This window comes from Phaenicophaeus curvirostris, chromosome 9, assembly GCF_032191515.1.
Source record: "Phaenicophaeus curvirostris isolate KB17595 chromosome 9, BPBGC_Pcur_1.0, whole genome shotgun sequence".
Taxonomy (NCBI): Eukaryota; Metazoa; Chordata; class Aves; order Cuculiformes; family Cuculidae; genus Phaenicophaeus; species Phaenicophaeus curvirostris.
Window position 1 is genome coordinate 30831625 of NC_091400.1, and position 15161 is coordinate 30846785.

At 41.1% G+C, this 15161-nt stretch overlaps 1 protein-coding gene across 1 annotated transcript; it reads right to left on the reverse strand.

Annotated features, from left to right (window-relative positions):
- Nucleotides 1-805: 805 nt before the first annotated feature.
- On the reverse strand, nucleotides 806-14562 carry C9H10orf143 (chromosome 9 C10orf143 homolog). The gene is made up of 4 exons (XM_069863404.1): nucleotides 14453-14562; nucleotides 8655-8795; nucleotides 8464-8529; nucleotides 806-5337 (listed from the first exon to the last, which is right to left on the reverse strand). The coding sequence occupies exons 1-4, from the start codon at nucleotides 14525-14527 to the stop codon at nucleotides 5308-5310; spliced, it is 312 nt and encodes a 103-aa protein (XP_069719505.1). The 5' UTR covers nucleotides 14528-14562; the 3' UTR covers nucleotides 806-5307.
- Between the last annotated feature and the right edge of the window lie 599 nt (nucleotides 14563-15161).

Sequence of the window (15161 nt, forward strand, 5' to 3'; positions counted from 1 at the left end):
GAAGGTACCTAGATACCCATGTTACTACTGAAATTCACAGGAATTTAGGTCTAGTCCTCAGGTGTTCCAACTAGATGAGGGAAAACAAAATCTGGAAACACAGATGCAGAAGATCAGTTGAAAAAATATCAATGCTTAACTCTCTGTTAAGCCAAAGCTGTTGAGGAATTGCTTTGTTTCATAATATTGATTCTGCGTATCATCCACACATCTGGCCCATAAGGGGGAAACACTGTGTGGGGTCCACTCTACAAGTGAAACTGTGTATAATAGAAACTGCAATTAATTTTTATTTACCCTTATACCTCAGTGTCTGCAGAATGCAATTCAATTACTAATGGAATAACAAAACCAGTTGATTTCATACTGTAGCCAAAATGGTGTTTAATGCTTCTGCTTTTGTAAGTAACAATTTACAAAATACAAAGTTAAAAATATTAGATTTCATCATTTTAACCTGAATTAAAACCAGACCATATGCCAAATTTGCTATATATGTGTAAATTAAGTATTGCTCAGGTTATTTTGTGTAAAAATCACAGTATTGGGAAATACAAAGAGTACATAATTTTTATCAATAAAACAAAATCTCATAGTTACACGAGGCAAAGTCTTACAAAAATAATTTTGTGTTCTACTGCAGATTTAACACAAATCTGCTTTATAGAAATATTCACCTGTACCTATTACAATAGCTTAATAATTCTGACTGGCAAACCCTGGAACAAATTACAAACACTATACATCTATTTTAAAAAATATCACAAATAAAAACCCCCAATACATTAAAGTATTAAACTACAACTTGTTTTCACACTGATTGATTTATAAAAGCATTCCTCACCCCATTAGAGAGCATGGAGGAAGGAACCACCTCCTAGCCAAGATTCACTTTAAAGTTTATTCAGAAATGTATGCTCTCTCATTTATGAAAAAGTCAGGCAGAATGATGTTTCTGAACAGCTTAACATGTTTTTAGTCAGCAGGAGAGGTCAGTAGACACTTTAGAACTGGTAAGACCTGCAACCACTCTGAAAGCACCACGGGAAGCAGGCACAGCAACGCACAGAGGATGCTGCTTTGCCCTGTGAAACAATGAGCGCTTGGATATAAACTCTGGCTCACAAGGTAGCACCACCAGTTATTCACTTTAGAATACTTTACACAGAATATAACTGAAGTTTACATCTATTCAGTTTACTTTATTTATCAGCAGTAGCATTTCCAGAAATGTAAGTAAAACCTGTTTCAAATTTTTTGTTAGGAGTTCCAAGTTTTTGTGAGGACCTGTGGCCTCCCACAAGGAAGAACGTAGAACACTGGATAAAAAGGTACAGTGTGAGTACCCTTCTGCCTCCTGCCTTAAACTGCAACTCCCAGAGTTTCTTCCAATTTTTTTTTTATATTGTAAGCCAACTCAACAAAAACAAAAAGGAAGGAGATGCTACTTTTGACAAATGCTAGGAAGAGTACCCTTACACTGTGCTAATTAAATATGAGTACACACAGGCACTTGGAGTCATGCAGAAACTACTTCTCAGACATTTAAGATAACAATGCTTAATAAAAAAAGTCAAGCTTAACATTCTCCTGATAGCTAATATGTTTTTTTATATCAACAAAACAATAGCAAAGAAAAAAAACTGTTGGAAACTATTGACGTTTTCATAAATTTTGTAGTATCTGATGTTCAAGGCTTAGCTACAAGGCAAGAAATGATGCCCACAACAAAAACCTGATGTAAAATACTAAGTTTGTATTTGTAAAGAGTCTTTCAATTCAATACGTGCCTTGCCTCTTGGACTCTTCCCATGCATCTCCTACTCACTAGAGCATACAGGATACGGGACTAGGTGTTTTCCATTGATCCAGTCTCATGCTTTTGCAGTTAAATAACTAGAGACAATTATCCCAGAAATTAAAATGTTAGGGATTCAAAAATTAAACCACCCATCAGCTCTCAAGGAATAGAAAGATCCAGACAAATTTTCATAGAAATCTTTGCTAAGGAAGAAAGGCATCGTATTTCTGTATCAAAACCTTTTTTTTTTTTTTTTAATACCCTTTAATTACCAATTGTGGGCTGGTAACTGCCGAGTGTTTTTCATTCCATTTCTGATACACTGATATATTTTTTTGACAGGACTCAGTGTAACCACATGACAGTGGTAACTGGGATAGGCTGAAAATCAGGGGAGTTAATTTTCCCCTAGCTAACCTATTTCTATACTCCTTTTTGAAGTTCATTCTCAAAATTCTACTTAACATTTTGAAGTTCATTCTCAAAGCAGATTAAATTGGTAGGGGAACGTGTGTGTCTTTGTTTGTTTGTTTCTAATTTAAATATTATTACAAAATTGATCTGATATATTCAATATTGTGTTCCTGGAGAATGCAAAAGGCTATAGCTAAAAACAAACAAAAGGAACTCTATTTGTGACCATTTTACTCAAGTTTACTTTCTATAGTATAATATGTAGATGTTCAAAATGTATGTATTAATAACACAGGTGCTTACACACTTAGATTTGATGTAAACTGCAGCCTTATATTTTTAACAGTGTAAAGAAAGCACAACAGGCCGGTGTTCACACTGCAGGTTGCAAAGTAAAAAACAGGATAAAGTTCTGTTTTGTTCAGTTGTATAGATGCAGTGATCTCCAAGGACAGTCTTGAAAGTCTGGGTGGACAGTGCAATAAAATACCTGCACAGTGTACAGTAACAATGGGAAGACTGATAGGAAAATATTAGATTAAAATCGAACGTCCATATGACTTCATCAGCCTCTGTAATGCAGCCAGGAACTATGACCAATCCTGTGATTGATGTACAGTAAGTGTTTATAAAAAAACAGGTAATGGTTACTCTAAAAGGAGAGGAATTAAAAAGAACATGGCACAAAACCCACGAGAACCATAAGGAAAACAAATTGGTTGTTGATTTTGCCATATCCCACACCAGATTAAAATACAGTTTAAAGTAAACAGAAGAAACACATGCATTGGCATCTGTGAATTCTTAACATGATAAAATTTTAGTTATTTAAATGAAAAACACCCTTTTGCTTTGATAATCCATAGATGTATCCCCTGTGTTTTAAACGTGATAGCATACTTCTTTGCTCTAATATATACTAGCAGAAAACTCTTCCATCACGGAGTCCAAGTCTACTTTTAATATTCTTTTATTTAGATACCCTAAATTTTGACCATATGCTGTTCTACTAATCATTACTTGTCAAATATATTACTTGATGAAACAGAACCAGGTTTTGAGTAATTTTGGAGTAACTAAGCTTTGACACACCTTTTAGCTTTTTACCTTCAAGCAGCTATTTTGACTTTTACAGCTCAGGAACTGTTGCTTTGACATCTTTATTGTGGCTGCTGTCATTACCAAGATTTTAAAAAACAAGAGTTGCAAAAAGTAATAATTAATTGTGCACAAAGTATGATCAAATTATCCTGGTAACAAATACATTATTTCAGTCTTGGAAAACATTTTACTTTATTATTTTGCACAAGCTGATAAGCTCTGAGATCAGTATATGGGAATTTGCTCATCCCACTATTGTTTCAAGTGAGGATATGTTCCTTCCTAGCTTGGATAGATAATATTACTGGCATCAACCTGCGTTGTGAGTGGAAGGATTCAAGATAAGTTTCAGATCTTCAGGGTAGCAGGGACACTTCTTAAACCCATCATGTTTCTTGGAGATCGTACTGTTGTTGTGATTGAAGAATAATTTGAAGTGCCTGAAAAAATTTTGCACTTGGAAAATATTTATTTTCAACGTAACTAAAATTTCTACTGGCTTGGAGGAAACTTATTCTTTCCTAGCTAACAGTCTGTATGCCAATTAGTGCAAGTCTACTTTATAGACTTATTTTCTCATCTACTACTTAACTGAATTTAGTATTTAGATGACATTCTTATATTTAAGAAGAATATCTCCTTAACAACAGTCAGTTTGGTGCTAGCTACAACTCCACACACAATATGAGAAGCATAACAAACCTTTAAGGATTTTGCACTCTGATGAACCCCACTGGGAAACTAACCTTTAAAAGCCTGTCACTATATTTTTGCAACTTTGGAGCTGCCATTTTAATGTGCTGCTGGCTGCTCTCAGAACAGGAGAGGCCAAATGCTGTTATGCCTGCTGCATCTGTTTTGGTTGAACTCTGCCCGAAAGCTGAGTGGCAGCAGGGCATAGCTAGAGCTCAGCAAGTTCTCCAGACAGTGGAGATTGCTTTCTTTGTGAGCTTAGGCAGGTCACAACAATTTCCCTCCAGTGCAGAGGGTAAACACACTGCCATTCAGTTCTGAGCTTTCAGGACCCTCCTGCCTATCCCAGAGCAGCCACTGATGTGTCACACCCAAACAGCACAACTCCGGTATCTTAGAGTCTAAAAATCTGAATGTGTTAAGAATTAGACGGTCCTATATACTGGTAAGATGTAGATGAAATTATTTGTGACAAGCCGATAAAAGCATGTTGCATGACCAGTGTAAGACTTTTGAAACAGATTTCTTCTAACATCGCAATAACTGGAAAGAACGAACTGGAGAGTATCAAGTGGTACCTTAACAACTTAGGAAGGACGCTACAGAGATGATTTACTATTCACCTTCACTTTATATAGCATTGTTCAAATAATACTGCTTTTTCTATTAGATACTTCCTTATCATACTCACAAACTCTCCTTGTTAAAAAAAAACTAGAAGTTTAGCATCCTGAATTGGATGCATATTTTGGATTCAAACATGTTTCAATAATTATTTTTTTACTGGCCTTCATAGCTGAATAGTCTCTCAAAATGAAGACGTTTCTGTCCTCCTATTTCTGCCCCTGTATTTCTGCCTGTGTATATAGGGCTAAGCTAAAATTGCAGGCCCTGTACCCTGTAAATAGAAGGACCACTTTCCAGGAGTATCAGAGAAAGTGTCCGAGAGAGACAGGAAAATCTCTTGTATCAACAATGACCTTTGGCCGAGTTCCAGGTGGAGACTGGGCCAAAGGCCAAATCAACTTAACTGCTCTAAAATGTTAAATCAACTTTTTTTTTAAAAAAAAATCCATAATATACCAAACTATCTCAAAAGCAGAAGCTTTTTTTTCAAGTGTAATACAATGATAGTCATAGTTGTGCACCGAAAGAAGACAGCAAACTGCTGTATGCTGTATATCACACAAATCCATGCCGTGAGTGAGTGTACAGATATCCAGCTGTACAGGGGTCACAGGTGCGTCTTTAGAACTTGAAAGGAAAAGCAGTGTTGCCGATCTGCCGTCTCTCAGTTACTAGAAGCCCAGGATATGACTGAAGTGTCCCTGAAATGAAAAAAAGTCTCATGTAACTAAAAATTATCTCATCAAAACCTGAAGTCTTTTCCTCAGTATGTGTTTTCAAATTTTATTTTAAAAGAAACTGACAGTTCCACTTACAGCATCACAAATATTCCCTTTTTCTCCCCGTGGGACTCATGGACAACTAAAAAGTCAGGACAGTAAAGGAAATGTTCACTGTAATCTGTATAAGCAGCATGACTTGAGTTTTGACACTTGTTTTGCACATGAATTTAAAATACAGCCATACAGAATAGACAATTTCAGCATTGTCTTTTATACCTTTCTCTGTTCTATCATTAAATGTTTAAGCATTTTTAAGGATAGAACAGAACTTTAATTTCTGGTTGGCAACTTCTATTTCAAACTGAAGCCTGTGTTTGTTTGTATCACCTTGTATTTGTTTAAAGAATATATTCACGTTAAGACTTTAAGAACAAAAAAAAGTGTTATCTTTAATTATAACGTAACATAGAAAAATCTCAAGAATGATTACTTTCTCCCTGCCCCAAAATCCTACCTAGCTTCCTTCTTGTTTACACCACTTATTCATCTTCTTCTAAGCCTCTGCCTAAATAGCCATTAACACATTAAACCAAAGAAAGCTCATTAAAAATGCAACTAAAGTAATACTCTTTTCTCAAAGTGTGGTTTAATACACATCTATTATTCCTTCTGAAACGTGTGGTAGTCATTAAATATAGAAAAAGAGGTCTAAAAGTTAAGAGAGCAAACATCATAGTGATACTTCCTTTAAATACATGCAGAAGTTCAGAGCACTTACACAATTAAATGTGTTCAGGAAAGCTGATGTTAGTCAGGCTCCTCACATGAGTGACCAGCTCCCTAAACATTAGGTTTTGTTGATGCAAAATACAGTCCTGGTAAGGCTACCCACAACAAAACTGTCTCAGCCCAATATGCTTTGTGTTTAACTTATTCCAGCTTAGATCTTTTAATTTATTTGAATTTCCCTGCCATAAGTAGAATAAAACTTCTTATAGGATTTTAACATTAGTATTGATTACGAAAAAAAATTACAACACTCCTTATCTTGCTATCTGTAGCCTCCTCCTTTCTGTTCATTTCAGCTGTTCTGAAGAAATTCCACGATGCATGTTAATCTCTGCAACAGCCTCCCATTTTCCTCAAGTGAAACTTTAACTGTGAAGAAAGTTATCTATCTGAGCTCTTACCGACTTAATAGATGTTACATTCTTAGGATAAGCTTTTTATTATTTTAATAATGAAGAAGATTTACTAATATAATTCCTACCAAATCTATTGAAACAAAATTGTTAACATGTTATGTTACTGGCTATGAATAACTGATTACCCAAAAAGAACACAACTAACAAATCTATACTATCAGTTTATCATCCACAGATAGAATCATACTGTGAATGCAAAGACACTCAGACAAGCCAGTTTATATCATGGTGGTTTTGTCAGCTCAACACGACATGAATTCAGCTATACTGGAACACAATTCTGGCTGCTCTAGTCCTGTCTTTGTGTGTCACTATGTCTAAACTAGCAAACTCTCCTAGTAGGAACTAGGACAAAAGAGTCCTTCCTTTCTGTAAGAGCAGACTATAAGTGCAAAAGCAGTCACACTTTCATCCAGGTTGTTCCAGCCTCATGACTCAAATAATGGAGAACTGAATATATACACTAACTTCATTATTTCATTACCAAACATTGTATGTTACCCCTTGAACTCTAATTTATATTTGACATTTTGCAACACACGTGGGTAAATGCTTCCCCCCACTACAGGGTATGTCATGGAAATCAGAATCATATTTAAACCCAGTCATATTTAAAATCACTCTGCTTTGAGCTAAGTGTTTTCCATTTCTACTCAACAATACGAGTGAGGCTAATTTAGCAAGAAGTCTACCGAGTAGCTCTACAAATGCTCCAGATTTTTCTAACATTACCTTGAGTTTCTATATCAAAAATGCAGATGGACAGTCAAGTAGAAAAACTGTTTAGTTTTGAGACTCCAGTTCTCATTGAATAGAGTATGTTTTCAGTCACAGCTCCCAACATATGACAACAGCCTCAATTTCATCGCATTCAACGGGAACTTTGCTGTTAACTTCATCAAATTTGCTATCAATATTAAGCCTTTCTGAAGAAATGCATGGCATTCCCTCATGCCTTTTGGGTCTCTAAGGAATCCTGTGTGATGGTTCAAATGGATGCAGCGGTTGCAAACAAAAGGCAAGAGTAGCACCCATACATTTAAGAAACTTCCCAAAATTTGCTAAGACAATTTGCCTGGAAAGTGAAACTATAGGAATATTGTAACCTCTTTCATCATTACCAGCCATCTTCTCTTGAAGGTTTTGACCTACTATCCAGGAGAAAAAGAGGGTGGTTAAGATCACTGTCATCTGTCAGCAGGAGATTCTAGTGCTACTGCTGTAGTATTACTGCAGCCTACATGGTGCCAAACTGTAGCTGTGACTACAACCTACGCAAATAAAAAAACCCACAGGTTTTAAACAGCTTACTTTGGATGCCAAGAAGAGCCTATCTGAATCAGCACAGAAGTCAGCGCTGTTCAGCTGTCCAAATACTTGCACTGTTTTTCAGAAAAGTCAAGTTGTCTCTGCCAAGCTCTGATTGCTACTGGTTCTTTAGCTAGCTCATTTAAATCTAGCTCTGGGATGTCTATAGTGTAATATTTTTAGGCTATGTCTATGCTTGGAAAGGAAGTATCCCACTAGAGGGAAAAATAGGAGATGGAATGGGATTCCTGAATATTTTATGATGATCCAGTAAATCAAAGAAGATAGAAAAATGGGGCAGAAGAAGTTGTAATGTTACTGTTTGCTTCAGTTACTTCCTAAACTCTGCTTTTTAGAGTGAATTTGAAAAATGCGTTTGCAGTCTCCATATTTTCCAACTGCTGCTGGAAACATATTAGTTTGTGCTCTGCTGGCGTACCTCAGAAATGCTAAATCAATCTGCCTTCTTTTATTTACATGCTTTATTCCTGAGAAATGTAATTGCGGTTTTTATTAACTTTATGTTTTATGGATCTAATACTTAAGAACAAGTCTATCTTTTATGTCACAGAAAGAAGGTTAATATACTTACAGATTCTCCAGCAATACATCTTGGGCAAGGCTGGGCAGTACCTCTGCTTCCATGGTTTTCAAAAATCTAATGAACAGGAACATACACAAAGCCATCAAAAGGAAAAAGGGGGGCAATTATTTGCAATTTTATTATAAAATTTATTTTAAATGTGTTCTAAAAAATAGATGTTGTTGACAGTGTAAACATACCATTGAATTTTGCTTTGTCTTTGCAGCCCAAGGACCACAGTCAGTGTAGGTTTTCTGTTTAGAATCCAGCTCCATAGCACAGGCAATGAGGCGAGCATCAGCCTCATTTGGAATGGTTTCTAACAGCTTGCATGCTCGCTTCTGAAAGAATCAAAAGCAATATTCACATGTCTTCACAAGGCAGAGGACGCTAAATACAAGTTTCCAGGATTTTATTGTTTGTGACTCATCGGGACCTTGCATTCATTTGAAACGACAGTAAGTTAGTAACAGATTACCAGACACTAGGCTAGAACACCAAAATTCTGTATTTAACATTGCACCCGGTGCTGGATGAGCAGGGAAACCTGCAGATCTCACTAAATGCCTCTGTGCCTCAGTTTCATAAACTGGGGATAAAACGCCACTGGGAAAAGAGCATACTTCATCTTCCATTAGTGTATAATTTACGATGGCATTTATCAAAGGAGTGGATCAGGGAAGTTGTGTGAAATGACTAATTACATCAAGGAAACGGAAGGAAAACCCTGAAGCCAAGTCAGACAGCTATGAAGACATATTTTGTAATGACTTTTGTATCTTTCTCTAAATGCTATCACCTTTCTACAGCTTTCCATTTCTATACAACCCATTAACATCCCACTCTTGGAGTTCTGTCCTGAGCTGTTTTTAGGTACTGAATGACACTTGGGTCTGCTGTGAATCAAAGGCACTCCATCTCCAGAGAAAGGGCTGGTCTAAGCAGGAATCCTTCTCACAGCAATCCGCACCCCAACACAAGATCAGTGGTCCCCAGAGATACCGTTCCACTACTCTGTGTGAACCAGGTTAGGAATGGCTAAGGTTAAGATGCAAATCTGCAGAAGACACCGATGGGAAACCTTAAGAAGACCTGTGACTGCTATTCTGTGCAAGGGGAGGACTACCTAAATCCCAGGGGCTCCTTGAAAATGTAACAGCAAATTCACAGAATAATGGGAAATTTCAAAACTGACACAGATATTGCAGGGTCTGATTCTGGATTCCAGAGAAATACACATGCTTTTGAATTTTTTTTCTAATGGTTTTCTGAACAAACTTTGTTTAAGGAATAACAACATTCGATCTCTTTCACAAGCATGTGATTTCACAGGCAGAAGATGCGTAGCCACAGAACTAACAGACTATTGAAGCATGGAAACTAAATTTAAAATTTGAATATGTTATGCAAAAATAAAATGGATCAATACCACAGGAACCTCAGTGGAGAACAGTTGAAACGGGAACACTATCAAGGAATACAGGATATTTGGACGGGTAGTAAAATCAAAAAGTGAAATATGTATTGTACTAAGAAAGTGAATAATATAATAACAAAATGTCTGAGAAGGTCCTCTAAAGATAGTCTGTCTTCCACTGGGAAAACATTCTCTTCCCTTTGTTGCTGCAGAACTCGTCCTTTATTAAAAGGTACAGCATAGTGGTACAGCAGCATAACTAGCAAGATGTGAGATGAAGGAGAAAAGGGAAAAAAATATTTACTGCCATACATCAGAAGAAATTTGGCCTATTAAAAATAAATTCAAGGTATTGTTTTTTTGGGGGGCTTAAGATGCTTAGCATCAGTGACAGGAATTCAGAGTAGATGGCTGACAAGACTCATCATACTGATGCCAAGACAGTTTGTGGAAGTTTTTAGCAGAAGCTGGCTTCAGGGAAGGCTTCACTCTCTGGAATTCTCTTTCTTAGAAAGAAACAATCAATACATCAATCCTGCCTGTGCAAAGAACAGACATTCAAAGAGCCTGTGATTAACGAGGATCAACAAGCTCTCTATTCAAAAGGCAAGCCAGGATTTCATCAAAACGACTACTTTTGTTAGGGAATGATCATGCTACATCCAGCTTGGAAATGTAGCTTAAGACAAGCAACAAGAAATCACACTGTTCTAAAACATGTAGAAAACAAGTCTCTCTGCAGAGATGATATTCTGTAACTTTCTTCTCCATCTGCAAAGTCCTGGAAAAAAGTGCATTTTCACTGATGCTGAAAGGATGAGGGCCTCACAGATGTTGCTTTTCATGAAGAGTGAAACTAACTTGGTACAAACTAGCCACGTCAAAATAATTAACCTCAAAGCAACAGAAAACATTCTTAAGAAAGACCGCCACTTGCTTTTTTGGTTTTTTTTTTTTTTTAATTTAGCTGTAAGATTTTAAAGATCTATACATTTAAAATGTTAATCGCACGCAATTTCTGTTTAGTCTACCACATTTTTAAAAGCTAGGCTAGCTTCTGGTTTGTGTTTGATAAACCCCAGTTCTATAAGTACAAAACAGGTCTCCATCTAGCCCAGCTTTACTTATTAGCTCTACTGGACACCTTTATAGAAAGGACGACGACGACCACGTGTAGATGCTCCCTGTTACTAGAGCCCAGCTCCCTGCTAAAAGAGGTGCAGATGGCTCAGTCTGGGAAAGCAGTAGGAACGTGAGGTCCATGTAGGTCCTCGTTCTGGGAAATTTTGTTTGCAGTCCAGAACATGCCATGTTACTAGCTCTAGCCTTGAAAATCTGTTAATTCTTTACAGGCCTGTAAGTCCAAATGCCTTAAAACCAGTACAAGATCAATGAGCTCCATCCTAAAGCAAGTTTCTGAAATACTTGCAGATAATTACATCGAAGTACAAAAGGAAATCATATGTATGACACAGTAGGAGTTGAGAGAGAGCAGAAAAAAATGTAAGAAATATTCCCCAGTTGCAACAGCCACTTGCACAAGACACTGCATGATAGCAGCATCACATGAGAGGGTGATTAAGGCTCCACAACAGTTGCCTTCTCAGATCAGCCTGGCCCTACTTGCTTCAGTTAGTACAGCTGAGTTGAGAGCTCCCCTCCCCGAGCGGCTGATTCAGCGATAACATCTCTGCGAAGACCAGTTAACAGTGTTCATAATGACTGCAATGGCTTAAAACCCAAACCAGACAGAATCCCAGGGGGAAAGAGTGACAAATGTTCTGATTTTAATCCTAAAACGTGGAAAATTCTGTACAGCATCACAGCTTGTATGAGCTACAAAGCAAAGCACCGTGTCTGCATTGTCAGTAAGACTCATGCTGCTAGCTAAAATCTAAATCAGAACACAATTGTCCATTATTTGGCTAAAAAATCCCTGCAGCACAGTGAGTAGGTACTGTGGAGAGCACAATTTGACTAGTGTGCATCACCTCAACAGCCAGAAAGGTTTAGCGGAGGCATTTCACCTCCTGTCTGTGATACAGCATCTGACTGCAGTGGCTCAAACGTTTGCTTAAACACACGAAGCCACCGTGACTCAATTGTAATCTGGACCACGACAACTACTGTTAGAGAAAAAAAAACCACCTCGAATGTCTTGGCTAGGCTATTCTACACAGAAAAGTGCTCTGAACTGTAATAAGTTCTCTTTTTAAACCTATCTTGCAGAGCTTGACTCATGTATTCTGCTATCTACAGAGGCAGCAACAGCAATTCAGAGCTACTCGCTGTCATTTTCAAAAGAATTTTATCTGGTCTCCAACCAGCTCATTAGTGCCTTTGTTAGCAGACAAACTGCAGTTCATGAATAAAGCCATTATTTGCCTCTCTAACCTCAAAAACAGGAAAAAGAGGAATTCCTTCTTTCCTCTGTAACCTTGTCGGTTGCAGTCACAAGTTCACTGAACAGATGTTCCTCTTCCTCCCTGAGCACAGCATTTCTCTGATAAATGAGGTTAGCCCCTAACAGTGCAGATTTTTGCTCAAGTCACCCATGAACAGGGACAATGATATGATAACAGCGAGGGAGAGTAGAAACACCAGGGTAAGCTTTTCTTGGAACTCTTGCTAACTTTTTACAAAGTTATATGTAACTTTATTTCACATGATTCCTATCCAGTGCAGGATTGAAAAGAGAGCAGAGGTTACTGAATATTTGAAGACCACTTGAAATCGCTGCCCAGCTGTTAATTACCAATTAATTACCAGTTTATTTATAACTTTTGCAAAGCTAGCAGCTTGGCACTTATTAGGAAGAAAGATGTTTCCAAGGTGGTGGATGAGAGACACCTTGTCAGAATGGATCCAACTGGAGGAACAGACACACACACAAGCTTAGCAGAAATGGGAAGTGATTTCAGCAGCCCAACATATAAATGCTAAATCCCCCCGTTCTGGTGAGCCAGAACAGCAGGCAATGAATCACAGAATGGTTTGGGTTGGAAGGGACCTTAAAGCCCATCCAGTTCCAACCCCGCTGCCATGGGCAGGGACACCTCCCACTGGATCAGGCTGCTCAAAGTCCCATCCAACTTGGCCTTGAACACCTCCAGGGACGGGGCAGTCACAGCTTCCCCAGGCAACCTCTTCCAGTGTCTCACCACCCTCATCATGAAGAATTTCATCCTAATGTCTAATCTAAATCTACCCCTTTCCAATTTGAAGCCACCCCCCACCTTGTCCCATCACTCCATACCCTTGTACAAAGTCCCTCCCCAGCTTTCTTGGAGCCCCTTTGAGGGGGCTCAAAGCTGCTCTAACATCTCCCTGCAGCCTTCTCCTCTCCCGGCTGAACAACCCCAGCTCCCTCAGCCTGTCCTCACAGCAGAGATGCTCCAGATCATCATTGTCGCCTCCTCTGGACCCCTATTAATGGACAGCATTAGTCAAGCTGCCTGCTACTGAAGAGGTTGTTGAGCAAAAAAACCAAAAGAGGCAACCGCTCCTCGAATCCTGTGTTCAGTTCTGGGCCCCTCACCACAAGAAGGATGTTGAGGCTCTGGAGAGAGTCCAGAGAAGAGCAATGAAGCTGGTGAAGGGGCTGGAGAACAAGTCTTAGGAGGAACAGCTGAGAGAGCTGGGGGTGTTTAGCCTGGAGAAGAGGAGGCTGAGGGGAGACCTCATTGCTCTCTACAACTACCTGAAAGGAGGTTGTAGAGAGGAGGGTGCTGGCCTCTTCTCCCAAGTGACAGGGGACAGGACAAGAGGGAATGGCCTCAAGCTCTGCCAGGGGAGGTTTAGGCTGGACATTAGGAAAAAATTCTTCACAGAAAGGGTCATTGGGCACTGGAACAGGCTGCCCAGGGAGGGGGTTGAGTCACCTTCCCTGGAGGGGTTTAAGGCACGGGTGGACGAGGTGCTGAGGGACATGGTTTAGTGTTTGATAGGAATGGTTGGACTCGATGATCCGGTGGGTCTCTTCCAGCCTGGTTGTTCTATGATTTTATGAACCGCCCTGTTTAGTGAAGTTTCACTTCACGAGTGTGTGGACTCCCCGTCTCCCGGCAGGCTCAAAGCTCGCTGCCATCACGCAGCGGCACCTGCTCCCTCACGGTAACCCCGGGGCAGCCCCAGGGGCCTCCGCGTAGCCACGCCCCCTCCCCATGGCCCCGCCCACACCCAACATGACCACGCCCCAGTTACGTCGCCCCAATGTAGCCGCGCCCCCACCGCGTGGCCACGCCCCTTCACAGTGCCCCGCCCACATACCCTATAGTGTCGTCAGCGATGACCACGCCCCCACACCGTGGCCACGCCCACAACGGCATAAAGCCCCCGCCCTCCCATTGGCCACGCCCCCGGCCCTGCGGCCGCGCTGCCGCCAGGGGGCACCGCCCGCCCGCCCGCCCCCGAGGCCAACGGTCTCGCGCCGCTCCCCCCCCACCTCCGCCCGGCGTCAGCGCTGACCGCGGGGCCCCGCCGAGACGTCGCTCCCGCCGTTCCCCGCCTCCGCGTTTCGCTCCCTTCCTCCCCCCCACCCCTTTGCCCGCGTAGCCCCCCCCCCCCCCGGGCGGAACTTACGCGCTCCGGCTCCCCGGGCTCCGGCTCGCGCAGCGCCCCGCGCCGCCCCCGCGCGAGCAGCGGCAGCGCCGCCATGGCCGGGGGCGCGCGGGCTCCCCCCGAGCCGCCTCGCGGAGGAGCTCCGTGCGCGCTCCCGAGCCGCCTCGCGGAGCCTCCGCGGGCGCTCCGGGGCGGAGCTGCGGGTGCGGGCGGTGACGGGCAGCGAGGTCCCGTCAGTATCCGCGCGTCGGGCTTCTCCTCGGGGAGGAAGGACCCGGCATCGCCTGGGGCATCGCCATCAGTCTTACTAACTTTCTCAGCCTCTCTGTAGTCGGTAATTAACAATTTTTCGGGGCACAACAACCCTGTGAAACTACCGACTAGGAGAAGTCTGGCTGGAGAGCTGCCTGGAAGAGAAGGACCTGGGGGTGTTGGTTGACAGCGACTGAACATGAGCCAGCAGTGGCCCAGGTGGCCAAGAAGGCCAATGGCATCTTGGCTTGGATCAGAAACGGTGTGACCAGCAGGTCCAGGGAGGTTATTCTCCCTCTGTACTCGGCACTGACGAGACCGCTCCTTGAATCCTGTGTTCAGTTCTGGGCCCCTCACCACGAGAAGGATGTTGAGGCTCTGGAGCGAGTCCAGAGAAGAGCAACAAAGCTGGTGAAGGGGGCTGGAGAACAGGCCTTATGAGGAACGGCTGAGAAAGCTGGGGGTGTTTAGCCTGGAG